The sequence below is a fragment of the Bubalus bubalis genome, chromosome 10 (genome assembly GCF_019923935.1).
Source record: "Bubalus bubalis isolate 160015118507 breed Murrah chromosome 10, NDDB_SH_1, whole genome shotgun sequence".
In the NCBI taxonomy this organism is placed as follows: Eukaryota; Metazoa; Chordata; class Mammalia; order Artiodactyla; family Bovidae; genus Bubalus; species Bubalus bubalis.
In genome coordinates, this window is record NC_059166.1 from 7,379,634 (window position 1) to 7,399,823 (window position 20,190).

Consider the following 20,190-nt stretch of genomic DNA (forward strand, 5'->3'; position numbering starts at 1 on the left):
CAGGCACAGTTCCACCGTCACACACGTGCTACCAGACGACCGGCTGGTTCTCACACAGTTCCCGCGCAGATCCTCAAAAAATTCAGGAGAAGTGAGCGGTGCCTCTGAGAACCCTAAAATACTTTCCAGATTCTTTATCCGTTCGTTCACAGTGAAAATAAAAGTATTTAATATCACAGCGAGAGTACACAAAGAAAATATATATGCAGGAAACTGATATGCTAAAATATATTCTTCTAGAAATAAAAGTTCTACAGAAAATAAATTCTACAGAAAAAGATTTATTTTTCTTCTAGCTCACATTATAAGACAAGGAATATAAGACAAAAAAAAGTTCCTCATGAGACTGGTCCTTTTTAACAACAACAACAAAACATTAATAAAGATTCAAATGTACTCACATACCACAGAGCCCGGGGGCCTTTGTAATAATTTAGCACAGTTAACTACTGTGATTTGTGGCTTTTACCATCAAAAAAACTGTATCATCATAAAAACAAACAAAAAAAAACCACCTAAGATAAATCTGATGGAATTAAATAGAAGTGGGGAGGGGTGCGGTGGGGAATTTTAAAGAAAACAAAAGGATGAGTAAAACCCACCGCCGCAGCTGTGTACAGGCCCCGGGAGGCACTGTGAGAACAGAGGTGAGACGGAATGACAGGACCTGTACAGTCCTTCCGTTAATAACACGCTGGGCACGTTCCCTCAAATTCTAACCAGCAGGGGGCTGTGGGACTAGATCACAGTTAACATTAGCCTTAAGATGCATTAATCAAGACACAAAAGGAACCACAGCGATGCTACAGGGAAAGTAAACTGGTGCAAACTTACCAGAATCCAAAAATGTGTGACTCACTAGTTAGTTTTCACAGTTTATACTCAAACAGTAATCAGAGATCCAGGCTAAAACTGGTCCACAAATATATTTATCACAATATCATTCAGAACAATGAAGACCAGGTAAACTGTGATGCTCTGATGCAGTAAAGCACCAGTGCGGTCATTTAGAGCCTTATTTCTGAAAAACATTTACGGTGAAAACTCATATGCTTTTCTTTTTAAAATCATTACATGTGTAGAAAGCATGTACATATAGAAAAACAAATGGAGAGAAATATACCAAAATGTTATAGCAGTTACCTCTGAATAGCAGAATAAGAGGATAGCTTTCATTTTTCTCTGTACTTTCGAAATTTTCTGTACTTTTCAGATTTTCTAAAATAAACATGGATTGCTTTATAAAGCAAGATCCCCTTAAAAATGTTTTTAAAATAATTACTCACAATAGGGGAGAAACGGTTAGAATTAAATCTATTAAAAAGTATTAACGTAAATTTCTGTTAAGGATGTCACTTAGGTGCTTACAACTCAATCTGAATACATTATAGTCAAAATTTCTATTTTATTTTTACTCTAATAATGCTACACTGGGCTTCCCAGGTGGTTCAGCAGTAAAGAACCCGTCTGCCAGTGCAGGAGACACAGGTTTGATCCAGGGATTGGGAAGATCCCCTGGAGGAGGAAAGGGCAACCCACTCCAGTATTCTTGCCTGGGAAATCTCAGGGACAGAGAGCCTGGCTGGCTACAGTCCATGGGGTTGCAAAAGATCTGACATGACCTAGCAACTAAGTAGCAACAACAAAGCTACATCAATCCAAGTATTGGTTTTTTATTTTCCAAAATGTTTTAACATAAATGACTGTTTAATCCTCACAACAGCCCCATTAGTAAAAGGTCAACTCCCCCCCACACCCGTCTCACCTGGTTACATTCCCTAAGTATGTATTTGTTCCGTGGGGAGGGGAGGTAAGGTATTTTTACCAAATATCCTAAGTAACTGCTGTGATATGGAGGACAAGTGAAAAGAACGGCCCATGTGGACCGTAGCCAGTGACCAGAACCAAGACGGTGAGAAGGAAATAGCGCGAAGGTGGACACAGAGCTCTGGCCGGTGCTGGGCGGGAAGAGAGGTGATGAGGTGCAGGGCCAGCCTCCAGTCCTATCAGCCACCGGGAACGGACCACGCCAGGGCCTGTTCTGTACGTCTCGTCCCGCCTGTCCTTCAATCGGCACTCGTCCCCGCTGCCCATCTGACATTCAGGGCCAGTGAGCTCCCAGACCTAACTCCTGGGGATGGACCATCGCAGGCCACACACACACAAAATCAAAATCCAATGTGGCTATTTCATATAATGAATGTCAATATGGGAACATCGTGAGGCATCAATATAAACGCTCAGTCTGGTAGATACAACTGCTTCCAGCCATTCCTCTATTACCTGTGGAGCAGCAAACTCCCTGCAAACCCCACCCACATTAATAGTAACTGAGAAAGCAGAAGCTGCCATTACTGCTTAAACTGTACCAGTGCCTAAGCAAGCAAAATGTCCACACTCCCCCTCCCTGCATACCTCACACCTTCACCTGTCTACACAAAGCTTCAAAAAGAACAAAATGATAAATTAAAGAATTGAAAGTCTCTCTTATGAATGAATTTTAAGTTTCCAGTCTTCAAAGACTGATGGGAACAGGACACAGAGGGTCATACCAGCGTGGGCACCCCTTTTAGAATGAGGAAGTGGAAGACAGAAAGGGTGGAACCACCACCTCATTTTTAAAGGCTGCATGGAAAAAGAACATTTTAAATTACCCAACAGAGAGCAGCTTAGAAACACTAACATCCCCCCATGCAAATTTTCACTATTTGCAACAATTAGAGGGGGAAAATCCTAAAAAGAAAAATTTGAGTCTATAGAAAAAATATAGTAAAGAACTCGGCATTTTCTGAAAGTCCTTGAGACAAACCTGCTTAATACTCAAGAGGGATGGCTCTCCAGCGGGCCTCTGTTCCAGCCTTAACTTGAGACATTCGTGAATGACGTTCAGAAGGACTCGACAGAGGACTAGGAAGGCAGGCTCGAAGGAGGGTAAATCCATGGACCTCAGCTCCTCCCAGGACACGGTGCTGCACTTCTGCTCCGAGGAAGGCGGCGTTCTGGACAACTGTACATAATCTGAACCCCACATGGGATCTGGAAATCCAGAAAACTGCAACACAAATGCAACAAAGCGTGAAACAGCATCCAGGAGAACTTCCTAACGCTGCACTTACAAACTACTGCTCTCTAAAATTCGCTGACAAACCAATAAAAATCATAATTTTACAGGAGAAATAATCTTTAGAATAATTCACCATTTTCAACACAGAGCTAAAAAGCTCTAGGAGTATTAGAAAACGGTAACAAGAACTAATGCAGGAGACCTAAGAGGCACAAGTTCGACCCCTGGATCCCTGGAGGAGGGCAGGGCAATCCACTCCAGTATTCTTGCCTGGAGAATCCCATGGACGAGGAGCCTGGTGAGCTGCGGTCCGTAGGGTCGCAAAGAGTCAGACACAACTGAAGAAATTTAGCATACACACACACAAGAACTAAAAATAAAATTGTGTAACACCTTTATCAAAAAAGCATAGTAGAAAAACAATCAAGCTCATCTTTTTCATCATACATTTTTTATCATACTTAACTGGAGCATTTAGTTCTGAGGTTATACACAGTATTATTTACAACTATCTCTAGACTGAGAAAACCAGAGAATTGTTAAATTTGAGAGAAGATTACAAAACCAGATAGCCATTTGTGAAACATAAAAACTGTGGGTTTGATCAAGTCTTCTGTCCATCTGTTCTCCTGGGTTACATCAAAGGCTAAAAAAAAAAGCATAAAATGAACCTGGTCGGTCCCACTCAGAATCTGTCTGTCTGATGTTTCCTAGGAATCCTGCTGTTGCTCACCGTTCATACAGTTACCCATCAGATTCCTCACGCTCTCCCCCTGAAACTGCAGATCTGAAGCTCTCCCAGTGTTTTTAAACCTCTGGCAACACCATCCTGACCAATCACTCCAAGACCTTGCCTTCTCCTTTTATTGAGAAAACTGAAGCCATCAAAATTCGAAAATCTCAACTTTTCTTCAACTTATAATATCACTAATTACAGCTACTCCTCTTAACTGGTCTCCCAACTCACATTCTTTTATTGTCCACACATATTTTTGCACTTAAATTAATACATACTTTTAGTTTCCCGTAACAGGCAACAATTTCTAAAATAGCTGCATAATTTAAAAAAATGATAACTTGTGATAAATGTGGTCAGGGTTAAGACATGTCTGTGTGAACGCTTTTGGTGGTATAAATGCTCGTTTCTTCTGGTGTGGACAATGACATCAGATAAAATGTTTATTTAGAGCTCTACAAAACTCGGCAAACTTTCTAGGATAAAATTCTGAAGAACAGTTTTGGCGTTCTCTGTAGTTCCAGCCTGCTGATTCATCTGCTTCAGGCTCACTGGGAAGGGACAATCCCTCCTTCTCAACAACTGTAAGACAGCCCGGAGATCCAGCGGCCAGGCCCACCCAGCTCGAGGAGACGCATTCCTACTGGCGCTGCCTGCTGCACCCACCCATCCAGAGAGGAAGAGACGTTACAAAGCTCCTGATCATGGAAGAGGGAACGGCAGTTTTAACGAGGGAGACCTAGGTGAAGAATCAGAAAAGCTGACACTGATTTCATAATGCAGGACACAGGAGAGAAGGGCAAAAATACTCCTAATGCAAATCTCACTAAACTTCTCTGGGGGGAAAAAAAAAACCCAACCAACCAAGATTCCTTAAATAAAATCCTCGAAGGCAGTGAAAATAGAAGGAATGATGTTAAAATCTGAATATACAAATTAGAAATAATTTAGAAATTAACTGCAGAAATGACCACTACAACCTAGGGCAAAAGAAGAAGGAACAGAAATTTTGAGTGACAAGTAAGACACCTGGAGGGCAGACCTAGAAGCTGTAACACAAGAAAAATGGGAGTTCCAGAAAGAACGAAAGGAAGAGGTGGATGAGAGATTTCTGCAGAGTCAAGCTATCCCTGATTTGTGAGGAAAAAGGAAAACACCCTCTGAATAGGGAAGAACTCAAGTATAACTCACTTACCTTCTCTAAAAAACTACCCGAGGACGACTAGGAGATTGGAGTCAAATCAAAATTGGTAAGAATGGATGCCCAAGGAAGTGAGAAGCCGTGAATCTAAAAGAAAGAAGGTATAGAGGCAGATACAACTCCATGAAGGTAACTTGGCTAAGGACTCCAATTCAAGTATTAGCAAGGAATATTGGAAACTGCAAAAAAATTTAAAAGCATATATATATATATATATATATGAAAACTTGGATCTTAAATTCCCAATTGTAATAAAACACGGGGAGGGGAAAGGGCAGCGAGGTGCAAGAACAGCCTAAACCCTCTCCTATTTCTCTGTTTCCCGAAAGTTCTGAAAACAAACATTATGTTTAAAAATGAACAACAGAAAAGGATCATGTTGGAATCCAATGCACAGTTACTGTAAGCTGAGAGAGGAGGGGCAGAAGAACTCTACAGGCCATGACAGGAGGCCAGAGAGACAAGCCCACCAAACATGTGAGACAGGCCCGACTCCCAAACGACGGGCGTGTGCAAAGCGGGGACGAGCACGCCACGTGGACAGGGCCAGTGCTGACAGACCTCCCGGGATTTCAAGGAAAACAAAGAATCCAGATTTTCACGTGACATTTTTTTTTTTTTTTTTAAAACACTGGCCACTAAGTCAAAAAAACATTTAAAGGGACTTCCCTGGTGGTTCAGGAGTTAAGAATCTGCCTTGCAATCCAAGGGATGCAGGTTCGATTCCTGGTCGGGGAACTAATCCCACATCCCGCGGGGCAACTAAGCCTGAGTACTGCAACCTTGGGCCAGTGCGCTCTGGAGCCTGCAGGCCGCGGCCAGAGGGCCCGTGCACCACAGGGACGGGTCCCATAGGGAACAGCAGACACTCCCCACGCAGCAGCTAAGACCCGAATCCGCCAGATACACAGGCGTCAGGAAAAACATTTAAGGCGCTGTGTGGGACCAAGCGTAACTTGGGGAGGCAGTACACAGTAACGTGAAGAGCAGGGAGTTCTGGTTTCACACCTCGACTCTACCGCTTACTGGTCTTGCAACCTTGACCAAGTTACTTGACCAACCCCCCTTCATAAAACGAGTATTCGAGACCAGCTACTAGTCTAGTCACTGCCAGCACAGATTCAGTTCTCTACTGCAAGCTGATGAGTTCTGTTCTTTCATCTTACATCGAGTTTGATTCAGCTGGCTCATGGCAGTCAAAAATAATACATCTCAACTTCCTATTCTATCTCATGTAAGTGTGCTTCCTTTAAGAAAACAAAACAAAAAAACCTATAGGCAAATAAGCAAGCATGTGCTTATTATCTTTCCAGTTATTCAATTAGAAAATTCATGTATGTGGGTGGAAATTGGTACAGCCACCATGGAAAACAGTATGGAGGTTTCTCAAAAAACTAAAACAGAACCACCTTACAACCCAGAAATTCCACTCCTGGGTATACATCCAGAAACAAAAACACTAATTTGAAAAGATGTTTCTTTTCTGTTCTTTAGTCGCTAAGTCGTGTTTGACTCTTGCTACCCCATGGACAGTAGCTCGCCAGATTCCTCTGCCCATGGGATTTTTCAAGCAAGAATTACTGGAGTGGGTTGCCACTTCCTTCTCCAGGGTATCTTCCTGACTCAGAGATCTAACCCACATCTCCTATACTGGCAGGTGGATTCTTTACTGCTAAGCTACCAGGGAAGCAATTTGAAAAGACATACACGCTCCTATGTTCATAGCAGCATTATTTACAATTGCCGAGACACAGAAGCAATCTAAGTGTCCATCAACAGGTGAATGGATAAAGAAGATGTGCTACATATATACAAGAGAATACTTGTTGCTGTTGTTCAGTCACTAAGTCATGTCTGATTCTGCGACCCCATGGACTGCAGCCCACCAGGCTCCCCTGTCCTCCCAGAATAGCATCCAGCCATAAAAAGAGAATGAAATCTTGCCATTTGCAGCAACATGAATGGACATGGCGGGTATTATTCTAAGTGAAATAGTCACACAGAGAAAGACACATACTGTATGATGTCACATAAAAGAATCTAAAGCATACAAGAAACTAGTGAATGTAACAAAAAAAGCAGACCTGCAGATACAGAAAACCACCTACATGGTGGTTACCAGTGGGGAGGATGAGGCGGGAGGGGCGACGTGGGGGAAGGGATGGAGAGATATAAATTACTCTGTATAAAATAAATAAGCTACAAGGCTACGTTGTACAACACAGGGAATACAGACAGTATTTTATAAATGGAGTATAACCTTCAAACACTGAAAACCACTACACTGTATCTGCACAACAGATAATATATACATCAGCTATTCTTCAATAAAAAACAATCTCCTCCACATACTGTAAAAAAATAAATAAAAGTCAGAAAAAATAAGAATAAAAAACTTTTTTTCAAAGCAAGTATACTCCAATAAAAATTATTTTAAAAATGGGTTAGGGCAGCTTTTCTTCAAAAGTTCCTGTAACTTTACTAACAAAGTCAGACAGGTGATGATTACAACAAATAAAAAATTAGCTATGACAACAGTTTTACTGAACACTGACCTTGGAGATGGGGTACGGGAGTACTGTAGTCTACTTAGGGTGTTTCCAAAGGGCTGACTCTCAGCTGCACTGGGGCTGGTCTGGATTCATATAAAGTTCACTCGAGGTTAAGAATATCAGTGCGTATGTCCTACCAGGAGAGAGTCTGACCTGCCCTCTAGCCCAGAAGGGCAAAGGCAAGTGTTTTTAAAAGCTCCTGAGGTAATGCTGCTGTGTAGCCAGGCTTAGAAACCATTGGCACAGTTTAAAGTCTGGTATCCCCAAATCCTGGGTGTGAAGCCCTCCCACAATCTACAGCTTCTGTGCTTTGGGGCAACTTAGCCCCCCCCTCCTTCTCTGAAAAATAACAACGCCATTTCATTTGGTGGTTGTATCTAGCACATGGTAAGACTCAATAAATGATAATAGCTTATATACATCCTAGTTTCTAGTTAAAGAGTTGGACTTCCCTACTGGCTCAGTCGGTAAAGAATCTGCCTGCAATGCAGAAGACCCAGCTCCGATCCTTGGGTCGGGAAGATCCCCTGGAGGAGGAAACGGCAACCCATTCCAGTATTCTTGCCTGCAGTATTCTTGCCTGCAGAATCCCATGGACAGAGAAGCCTGGAGGGCTACAGACCACCGGGTTGCAAAGAGTTGAACACGACTGAGTGACTAACACTTCCCTAGTTTCTACAGTCTTCTGCCCATTCTGAATATAAAAGAAAACCTCTTCAGGGTTTCTTGTGCTTATGGGGAAAAAAGAGCATAATTATAGCCAGATCCAAAGATAAACAGTATTTCATTGGTCACTAAGCTTATAATAATTACATGATCCATTCCTAATACAAAAAAGTAATAAAGTAACCAAAAATCTTCCTGGAATTTGGAGTAATATGCATGGTTATACATAGTCAAAGTCAGCTAATTTTTTTTGTACATTACATTAAAATATAGTTTTTCATTTTATCTTTGTTTCATAAGGTAGAACAAAAACAGAGGAGCATAAAATAACTGTATCACAGTCTAGAGCTTAGACATTTTATAGGTGTTCAACAAATTAAATGCACAGAACCCAGAGAGTTACATAAGAGAGAGTTACATAACACAAAGAATGAACTTTATAGTAAACATCAGCTAGGACACCAGGGGACCCCAGGACAGACTGAGATCACTGTATTACAAATGCATGCTATAACCGCACTGGAGAATGTGAAGGGAAAGGTGCTCACCCAACTGTAGAAAACTACGTTCCACCTACATGCTCTGAAGCTAAAGACACAGAGAACTGTGCGTACAGTTAAACACTACTCTAGTTGGTAAATGTAGTCCTCGGAGGGGTCCTGGTTAGCAATTCTAAGACTACCTTACATGTCAACTAGGCTTGCACAAACATAATAAATCCACTGCAGTAATGGGAGCCAGGCTTCTCACTGCAAGAGAAGTTACAAGGCAAGGGTAGAAGCAGAGGAGCTGGATCAGCACCTGAGACATCAGTATGAACTCATGTTCACTTTTAACAGACAGACAGGCAGAAAGACACATATGGAAGTAACTACAGATCTGTGTGTGTATACATGGATAAGAAGACAGATCTATATTTTTTAACTCTATCACTGAGAGCGCCTAGAAGCAATGATACCCCAGTAGTAATGAACACATCTGGGGCCCAGGGCTCCATTCCTAAATCCCATTCGCCAATAAAAGGAACAAGAGCTCCTTAGAGAAAAGGCTGATTTCAGGACTGGAACAGGGAAAATATAAGATGATGCCAAAAAGCAAGAAACTGCTCAAAAGCAAAACCACACACACAAAAAGGAGGAGCGCGTATGACAAGGATACAGAAGCCGCCTGAAGGAGCTCCAATGGCCAAAGCAGGAACAACTTGAGCAAGAAGGTAAGCAGCAATACCACTGAACTACAACCCAAAGTAGAAAACAAAGATTTATGAGTCCATAAATTTATTTATGAGATAAATAAATAACTGAAAAGATGGGACAGGAGAGGCAAACCCGCTTTACAGAAGAATTCCAAGTATGCGTGCCCACACGCCCCACTCCTGGAGGCGGGGCTCAGTTCCCGTCCCCTTGAGTGTGGCTTGCACTTAGTGACTTACTTCCAAAGAACAGAGCATGGAGAGGGAAAACTGGTCATTTGTGGCAGAACCTTGCAGACATCACGTGAACCGAGCGGTCAAGGTCGACATCAGCACGAGGGCACTTCACCTTTGTGATGCTCATACAGAAGCCCGTTACACACAGAAGCTCATCCAGTCTAATCATGAGAAAACATCAGACAGACCCAAATTCGAGAGTATCCTACAAGTCATCCAGGTCATGAAAAATAAGGAACGTCGAGAAACTGCCACAGATCAGAAGAGACTAAGAAGACACATTGACTAAATGCGGTGGGGTGGCCTTGACTGGATCCTGGAACAAGCAAGGGACATTAGCAGAAGAACAAAAACACGAATAATGTCTGTTACTTAGTTAACGGTATTTTGCACCAATGTTAGTATATTAATTTTGAGAAGTGGACCAGAGTTGATGACGATGTCAATATCAGAGGAAACTGGATGAAGAGCATATGAAAATTGTGTACTATCTTTATAAGTTCCCTAAAAATCTGAAAGTATTCATGATTACAAGTGTACTAAAAAAAAAAAAAATGCAATTGCACGTGGGTAGTTTTGAAATGAAGGATCAATCTTTTATGTATGTTTACATAGTTTCTTGTTTTACTCTGTAAGCTAAAACTGAATTATAAACAACATAACAAAACCTACAGCTGGAGTAGCTGTAGGAAAGGCTACCTAGGAACTACTGGACTGAGACGATGCCTATTAATTTTTAAGGAAAGCTGGGAGGGATACTCTACAAACAGCATCTGATGGAGAAGGAGCAGAAATCGGAGGCTAAAAAATCTCTATCGTGAAAGGACAGCAGCACACACTGCTATGAAGCGGCCATCAGGACGTGTATTCCTAAGACTCGAGATCAACCACACTTAGATTAGAGGAGCTTCCACTGCAGCAAAGTGGGGGAATTAAGTAGGACTGCAATCCTGGGATGGGCTAAATATCAAGAAAAAAGGAAAACCAGGACACAAATGCCTAAGCGTGAAAAAGAACCAGGCTCACCTCTAGGTCCACAAACAAAGTGGGGGGGCGGGGACGTTTTCTCTCATTTTTGACTCTGACGTTATGTTGTCCTTGCTGCCAGGAATAAAATTTTAGCTGGCCTTGTTAGTTCAGTTACTTAGATTTTCCTAAGTTTTATTTGAAGGCCTGAAGCTCATTTACGGCACTTTCTCTGAATAATTATTTTCGAGATTGAAACAACTGTCTTAAAAACTGAACTTCAGAAATGAACTCATTTGTTAACCAGAGACTGCATATATAGTTAGAAACATGTCCTGAGAAAATGAATTTATGAAACGGGGGAGCTACAGGGGCTTCCCAGGTGGCTCAGCGATAAAGAATCTGTCTGACAATGCAGGAGATGCAAGAGATGCGGGTTCAATCTCTGGGTGGGGAAGGGCCCCTGGAGTAGGAAACGGCAACCCACTCCAGTATTCTTGCCTGGGAAATCTCGTGGACAGAGGGGCCTGGTGGACTACAGTCCCTGGGATCGCCAAAGAGTCAGACAGGACTGAGCAACTGAGCCCCAACAGCACAACAACAGGGAGCTGCAATGTTACTTGATTTTTAACAAACCATTAAGGCTATTTATGATATCCGTTTTATTAAAACAATTTGCAAATAGATTTTTTAGTATCACTAGTTACATTTTTTAAACTTAAGGATACTTAAGTATGTTTCTTTTTAGGGAAAGCTGTTTTATAAATAAAGCATGAGAATTAAATATTAGATGCTATTTACAAACACAAGTTGCAAATAACTTAATCATGAGAAATAAAAATACAGTCATATACGAGAACAATCGAATATCGTAATTCTTCTCTTCTACAAAATCCTTCAGCTGTATTCATCGCTATTATCACATAAGCCACAGAAACCGTGAACAGAAGACACGTACTGGGCGCAGTCCGCAGTGCCAGTCAGGCAAGACGTTTCTAACAGTTAGGAATGAAAACAAAACTGTCCTCAAACCTAAAAGGTTATCCATTGCTTAAAACGTATGCCCTTAAAAATGTATGATTATTTGAAAGAGATTAAAAGCTAAAATTAAAAAATGCTTACTCCTTGGAAGGAAAGTTATGACCAACCTAGACAGCATATTAAAAAGCAGAGACATTACTTTGCCAACAAAGGCCTGTCTAGTCAAGGCTATGGTTTTTCCAGTGGTCATGTATGGATATGAGAGTTGGACTGTGAAGAAAGCTGAGCGCCAAAGAATTGATGCTTTTGAACTGTGGTGTTGGAGAAGACTCTTGAGAGTCCCTTGGACTGCAAGGAAATCCAACCAGTCCATCCTAAAGGAGATCAGTCCTGGGTGTTCATTGGAAGGAATGATGTTGAAGCTGAAACTCCAATACTTTGGCCACTTGATGTGAAGAGCTGACTCATTTGAAAAGACTCTGATGCTGGGAAAGACTGAGGGCAGGAGGAGAAGGGGATGACGAAGAATGAGATGGTTAGATGGCATCACCAACTCAATGGACATGAGTTTGGGTAAACTCCGGGAGTTGGTGATGGACAGGGAGGCCTGGCGTGCTGAGATTCATGGGGTCGCAAAGAGTGGGACACGACTGAGCAACTGAACTGAACAGAACTGAAAAGCTAAAAATACACTTAAAAAGTAAAAATATAGACTTGTCTAGCCCCCACTACCATACAGTCAGCTTCAAGAGGGAAAAATGTTAACAAAACTAAAAAACAATAGTTTATATTGAATTTCTATAGCATTTTACTATTTACACAAATATCTTTTTAAGCCTCACAACAACCCTGTGAGGTAGGAAAGTATTATTATACCCATTTTACAGATGTGAAGACTTGGGATCAGGAAGATTAAGTCATTTACGAAGTTGTGTAGCGAGAAAGTGTTGCATCAAGAAATGGAATCCAGTTATTTGATTTTAAAACTGTGGCTCTTTCCCAGACATACTTAGTAAAAAAACTAAAACAAACCCAGAAGGGGAGTGTACATATTCATATATATACATAAATGTACACTTCCTTCATGGAAATCATGTCCCTGAAATAGGAATAAAAATAAAGTTTTACTTTCCCATTGAGTTAATTATCATTTTGGAGACTTATCTTTTATCAGTTTGGATTAATCTCCAACACAGAATTTTAGCTCTTGGTTATTTCCTCTTTCATTATTTGACAAACACAACATTTTATAAACCAAAATTTAAAACAAGAGGTGTTTCTGTACTTCATTTCTTTTTGAAAAGCAAACGATTCCAAATATTTCTAATAAACATCTTTAATTCATACACTTTGATTTTGTATGTATCTCTTTTCTGTAATAAAGATAACCTTTTCATTCAGTTAAGTCTCAACTGGTCACACCAAAGGCATACAACTTAGAACTCAAAACTATGAGCTACCCACTACTGTCTTTTTTCAATAAGTGTTCTAACAGAAAATGCACTCATTCACAATCTTTTTCTTGTTCCAACGCATCTAAGTGATGCAAAGCTGTGCCAGAAGCAGCAGGGATTCAATGCCACAGAGGTTCCAGGGCAGGGAGGAAGACAGTCTGCGGGTGGGAACGCAAAGCAGTTTTAAGAAGCCCCAACAAGCCGCTCTGAGCCCCCCACCATGAACTCTTCTCTCCTATGAGCGCTAATGAATTAAAGGTGAGGTAATAATGCCAGGACTTTTTCACTGATATCACTTCAAAAATAGTGCTTCATGAAAAAAAGATTAATCGGGTTTCCCTGGTGGCTCAGTGGTGAGGAAATTGCTTGCCAACGCAGAAGACACAGGTTTCATCCATGGTCTGGGAAGACCGCACAGGCTGCAGGGCAACTAACCCCATGTGCCACAGTTGCTGAGCCTGTGCTCCAGAGCCTGGGACCACAACTAGCTGAGCCAACGTGCTGCAGCTGCCGAAGCCCGTGGGCCCCGGAGTCTGCGCTCTGCAACAGGAGGAGCCACCGCGATGAGAAACCCACTCACCACACTAGAGAGGACCTTACTTGCCGCAACTAAAGAAAAGCCCACAGAGCCAAAAAAAAAAACAAACAAAATACCAAACAAATTAATCAACCCCATCCCACAGGTGTCCTTGCTGGAACTGAACTCCAGCCGAAAACCCAAACCAAAATAAGCTGCTCACTAGTTGAAGCACATGCCAAATCTTTATTATGGATCTAGTTTTGCTCTACTGACTTTGAAACTTCTACTATAATAAATTATTATTATAAAACAGTTATTCATGGACTAAAAGGGAAAAACATCATTTGCCCTAATAAAAAGATATACATAAAAAGTCATTCACAGAGTCAAAATACTGCTCAAAGAAAATTCATTTTTGAGATTTCTAATCAAAATAATCCCTGGAGAAGGAAATGGCAACCCACTCCAGTATTCTTGCCTGGGAAATCCCATGGACGGAGGAGTCTGACAGACTACAGTCCATGGGGTGGCAAAGAGTCGGACACGACTGAGCGACTTCACTTAATCAAAATAATACTCAAAGTAAACTAACCTCTTATAGCTACAAAACTGATTCATTCTGCAAACATCTTGCTATATTATGTGACTGCCTGAGCCCCTCTCCTAAGGGCTCATAATGTGGCCATCAGATTAAAACTTAGAATTTTGCAAACTGGAGTTCTCTTCCAATACTTCCCATCTTAACGAATAAAGAATATCTTCTGTTTTATCATCTCTGACTCCAAAGCAAGCCAGATGGTGTAATTAAGCTTTTTAAAAAAGTAGATGTATACACACACACACACACACACATATATATGTATATAGCTATTAAAATTCAGAATCATAGCCTAACTCTGGTAATTAGGGATCTCAAAGAGCTGGGTGCTTTTGCTTTTAGCCAGACGAACATGCAAACTCACCACAACAGAAGAATTCCTTATACTCTTTCACTGTCAAGAACAATCTACAACAATATACCCTCTGCTAGTTTTGCCACTTTTTAACTGTAAAGAATTTCTAAGATATCAAGCTAATAAAACCAAATCTGTACCATTTTCAAGCCACTTCCTCTAGTAGACATTTTCCTCTCTCAAAAATCTTCACATGCCAAAACATATTTGATAATACTTTCAATAAACTTCTACCATCTATGCTAACCATCTATGCTTAAGCTTACCCAACAGCGTATACTGTTTCCCTATGACCATTCTTAGCCTTCTCTATAATTCATGTCTCTTTATAATCCAGTGATCAAAATGGGACATGCAACTCAAAAGAAGTAAGCTATTGCAAAGAATAGACAAGGAACTACATCTGTGACCTTGGATGCCATACTCATTTAAAAATATTTCAACATCATGTTGACTACTTTACTGACTCATATTCAGCCTGTGGTCACCCATGATTGTGGCTTTCTTCCCTCTTTATTTATACCTAGTCTGTCCTTCTCCATCCTATATTTAAATCGTTGAATTTTTTTTTTCCCCTCCACACACTTAATTTCACCCAATTTCATACAGTTTTCATAGATCCATTTTCCGATTCATCACAACACTTTATAGAAATGTTTACATCTGCAGTTTATAATAACTACTGTTTTATGCCTTAAAAATATCAAGACTGTGAACACAATACTGTAAATCCACTATACTTCAATTAACAACAACAAAAAATCCAGGCTATGAAAGTACATATATAATACAACATACACTGTAATTTACAAGTAACAGCGGAACAAAGGCTAAGCTCACTGCCTTCTGGAAACCTACCTCCACTGGACCGTCGCTCTTAACTAGTGCTATACGTGCCCGCTGCAAGGAACCGTCCATCAGCTTGTGAAGCCTTAAAATCAACTTCCTTAACCCCATCTGCTTCAGTGCTTTGTCTACAAAGGGTCTATAAATAGAAGTCAGACAGTGTCTACTAAAGCCTGCCTCGGTGCTGCAGTCTGGGGCTCCCCAGCCGATAGACTCGTCCTCGGACTCCAGCCTCTCGAGCTTCTTCGGGACGCAATCCGGGGGCGACTGGACGTGGCGGCTGTGGTCGGCGGGCGGCCTGGGCTCCGGTGCCCGCGGGCCGCAGCTCTGCTCTTCCTCACTCTCCTCCGTGCTGCTGTCCAGCTCCTTCAGCTCTCCTTCTGTGTCCTCCGCCTCATCCTCGGGCTCGTTGCCCCTGGATGATCGTGGGGAGGGGATTTCAAACACCGGCCAGCCAATGTCTGATAAATTCTTGATGCCCAACACGGTGCCCATAATCCTTAATTTCTGATTTAAGTCCTTTGTGATGTTTAACCACAAACAGAGCGCCTGCACCCTGTCCTGGAAGTCCTTTGCAGCATACTTCTCATAATCCTTTTGAAGAGCCTGCAGTGATGGATAAAGTGCCTCTATGTACTCCAGCAGCTCCATTATCCGTTTGACCTGCTCGAAGGACACCCTCTGGCGTTGGAGGTGCTCGTGATAGGTTGAGTAACCCGCAGGCTGCGTCCCGTGAGGGGCTCCAAACTGCCCTTCTACTGAAGTACCGTTAAGACTAGCTCCGTTTCTAACGAAGGCGAAGCTCCCATAGTTAACTTTGAAGGTAAGGATTTCGTTGATAATGTCTGGGATGGCCTGGCGGGCTGTGTATAAAAAGAGGTCCTGGTCGTTAATGGTCCGGCCGGCATGCCAGGCTTGCAGCTCTAACCAGATCAGTTCGTTAGATCGGTTAAACCAGAATGCGGATGTGCTTTCCTGTCCTCTTTGCTCCCTGTCCTTCTTCTTTGAGACTGAGGTAAGCTTTAGCAGAAGTCGGAGAGTTTCAAAAAATTTTAAGCGATCTGCGGGACAGTCAGTCCTGGAAGTCTGGCGGGCGGTTCTGGCTATCGGCATGGGCACAGAGACCGGAAGCTTAGCATTGCTGCAGCCGAGACTGAGGTAAGGCTTATTGAGATCCACATCCGGGATGGACTTTTTGGGCAGAGAGCCCCCCACTGAGTCCAGCATGAACGAGCACTGCACGTTCTTCTTATGATCCCGCTCCGTGGACCTGAGAGCCGCTCGAATCTTTTTCTCCTGCTTATAGCTGTATTCTTCCACGTTCTCCACAGTTTTTCCAGTGTCTTTGTGTGGAGGTTGGTTTGATGCATTCATTTTTTCTATTAAAAAAAAAAGAAGAACATTAATGTTACCCTAAAAGATCAAGCTGTTCTCAATATTTTCAATAAGACTGATATCCACATGTATTTATAGTTGCAGGCTGCCACTGGAGAAAATAATCATACCGTGTGCTGAAAATTAAGAGAATACAACACACAAAACATTTCTCTGTAAACTTTTAAAAAGGTTTTAACCCATTTTTCCTGTTACATAATACTTGTTATATTCTCTAATGTCCTCCACGACTAACCCAAAAGCAGCTGTTTACTTGTCTACTACAAAGTTCAGTCATCCAGGTAAACCAAACCTTCATGAGTTATCACCTTGGACTTAGAACGGAGAAACAGCACGGCAGACCCGAGAGCACCCGGCTGAGAGAACACATCCGTCTCCTGCCTTGGCCACGAACCGAAGCATCACCTTAGAGCAAATTGGTTAAGTTTTCTGGGTTACTCCTGTCATTTGTAAAATCAAGCAGATGGAGGAAAGAACCCTTAAGGCACCTTAAGATTATTCTCATGAAACACTGAAAGACACGTAAGCAAAAATGCTTACCTTAATTTCTGTTCCTTGATTTCTTCTTTGCCACAAACAAGTGAGCAGTAACATTTCTTAATTTAACATTAAGGAAACTGAAGACATACAGCCTAATTTAGTAAAATTTGCCTAGTCTATTATACTGGCACATAAAAATCATTCAGAATTAATGCAAAGAAAGCAAACATCACACTTCTCCTTCAAAGAACTGTGAAAAGTTCTATTACTGAGTTCCCAAGCTTTGAAACGAACACACGTCTTCTTTCCTATTGGGCATCTCTGACCCTCTGAACCATCTCTACCTCACAGAAACCCCTGCATTCTCTCATCTTCTAGACGCAGCAGTCTCAGGGCTGTCTTCTGCTTCTGAAGTCACCCCTTTCCAAAGTCCCTGCTGGGACCTCAGCTGGCTCCATGAAAAGTGCGTGTTTCTCCAAGTCCTCCTGAGTCTCTCCTGCCTCACCTGCCTTCTCCCTGGGTGACCTTCACGTGCCCTTCACACACTGATGACGCCCAAGCCTACAGCACCACCCCCGTGTCCCCTCTCCTCTCAAGGTACAGTTTGTCTCTTTGAATCTAGGACACACATTTTGTATTTCAACTTCTTTGAAATTAGAATATGCTTTATAATTAATGGTAATATAAACAACTTTTAGGAAAATATTCACTAATATATTTCATTTACATTTTCCTTTATATACATATACACAAAAGTAATAAATGGCTTTTAAAAATTTGTATCTAAATATCAAAGTATAAAAGAGTTCTTTAGATAAATAATTAAAAATTCTAAGTGTAAGAATATACTGTGAATCACTTATAAGCATTTTTTCTTAGTATATAATAGCACAGTATGCCTTTAGATTTTATGAAATAGGGTGTATTTATATGATTACAGACTAACATACCCAAAATCAATTTACCGACTAATATACCCAGACTAACATAACTTTGTTAAAGTTAATTTAACAAAGAAAATTTGTTCAAAATCAGTATATCTCCAAATCAATTTAACTTAGTTTTAAAGTAAGGATTTTTCAAACAAGTATTTCTAAAAGCACTTCCAATTTGATTCACTTATATTCAATTTATTTTACAATCCATCAAAAAGGATTTTATCTGTCTATAAGGATTTGTTATATTTTAACATAAAACTATTATTACTATATTTTAAATTAGCAATACTTTTAAACAATGGAAATTTTATCTGTTATTTTAATCTACTTTACTCTACATGTCTTAAAACTTTTTATACACTCCATTCAAGAAATTTCTTCACTCAGAATGGCTATCATCAAAAACAACACAAATAACGAACGTCGGCAAGGTCGTGGCGAAAAGGGATCCTCGCACCCTGCCAGTGGGAATCTGAGCTCTTGCAGTCACTGCCGACATTTTCTCAAAAGACCAAAATCAGAACTGCCACTCGGCTCAGCAGTTCCACAGAAGTATAGATGTTCTTCTAATCCATGATTTAAGGATTCTAAGGGAAACAAAGAGTTAACTGGGAGTTGCTGCTGTGTAATTGCCAAGTCCTCTGTCCATGAGATTCCCCAGGTAAGAATCCTGGAGCAGGTTGCCATTCCCTTCTCCAGGGGACCTTCCCAACCACAGGTATGAACCCATGGCTCCTACACTGCAGGCGGGTTTACCACTGAGTCACCCGGTAGTGCAATAATCTAACAACACAGAAGACTGCATTATGCACTTTAAGCCCAAATTTGTGCTAAACTTACCACAGAGCTAACAATCAAAGAGTGAAAATACCAAGAGATGAAGCTTCTCAGCCTTGATCTTTATTCTAACAATTAAAAGGACTTAAGAAGAGAAATGCTATAATCCCACTTTTCTGTAAATACAGAATCAAATTTTAGCAAGCCCAGAGACCTAAGTTTTGCAGATCATATACACATCTTGTGAAGCCTATCTTATAGCATACAAATGGCATATTAAACTTTTTTTTTTAATTTTGTACTTACAAAAGCAATGAATGGTTCAGTATTTGGATCTACAATGTGTATAAAGGAAAGTAAATTGGGAAAAGAGGAAGATAAGACAAAGAAGCTATATTTTTTTTCCAAAATAAAAAGCCAAATTGGTTTAAAAAAAAACACAAATGGAAACTGATATACCATTAAAATGACATAATTTAAACTGAAAACAGATTCAAGCTCTAGTCTAGCTACCGTGCAAAAAGAAAATACCAATCTTTGCTTGTTTAGTTTTATGCCCATGCTAAATCCCTCTGCAATGAACAGAAAGTCAAACAGAGTTTCTGGAAAGGAGAATGGATCAGAAGTATACAGAATGCTTTTTACAAGTTCTAATTACAGTACTACAGAACTAATTCATAATGACTTAAATAAGACTAATAAATAGCGATCTCCCAAGTGGCTATAAATTAAGTGGTATGATTCTGCAGTACCGTTAAAACAAACCTTCCAAGAAGTTTCTGCTTCCTTTGGCCAATTACCAATAACTCCTGCCAAATCAGAAAAACATGAAAGGAAAAGAACAAAAAAAATTGTATAGTAAAACCGAACGCAAACAAATGACAATCAATATGAATCACTGGTTTCAACAGATCTAAGACAATCAACTGAATTCCTTGCAATTCACACCTAAAAATGACTCTTAAGAATATGTATACAATGTTAAGTTTTATCAAGCCCCTGCAATTCTTATGTTCTTTCATCTGTATATGTCAAATTCAAAACACTGGCCCTCTGCAATCTCTCAAATGAGAACACAGAAACAGATGCCTCCTCTTTAACTGAGAGATGATATTTATGGCAATGATGTGCTAGACTGTCAATATCAGCAATCCGAAGGGACTTAACAGACCCCCTAATCCAAGGTTCTCAAACTTCAGTCAACATTAAAGAATCACTCAGATTCCAGCTAC

The 20,190-nt window shown here is 40.8% G+C and overlaps 1 protein-coding gene across 6 annotated transcripts in view; it reads right to left on the reverse strand.

Annotated features, from left to right (window-relative positions):
- MAP3K4 (mitogen-activated protein kinase kinase kinase 4) overlaps positions 1–20,190 on the reverse strand; it is a 145,821-nt gene that overhangs the window by 44,778 nt on the left and 80,853 nt on the right. For all 6 annotated transcript variants that reach the window (XM_044924020.2, XM_006043065.4, XM_006043066.4 and 3 more), the window contains 2 exons: positions 15,381–16,747; positions 2,810–3,052 (listed from right to left, as the gene is read on the reverse strand). In XM_044924020.2, coding sequence (XP_044779955.2) covers positions 2,810–3,052; positions 15,381–16,747 — 1,610 coding nt within the window. The remainder of the gene's footprint in view (positions 1–2,809; positions 3,053–15,380; positions 16,748–20,190) is intronic.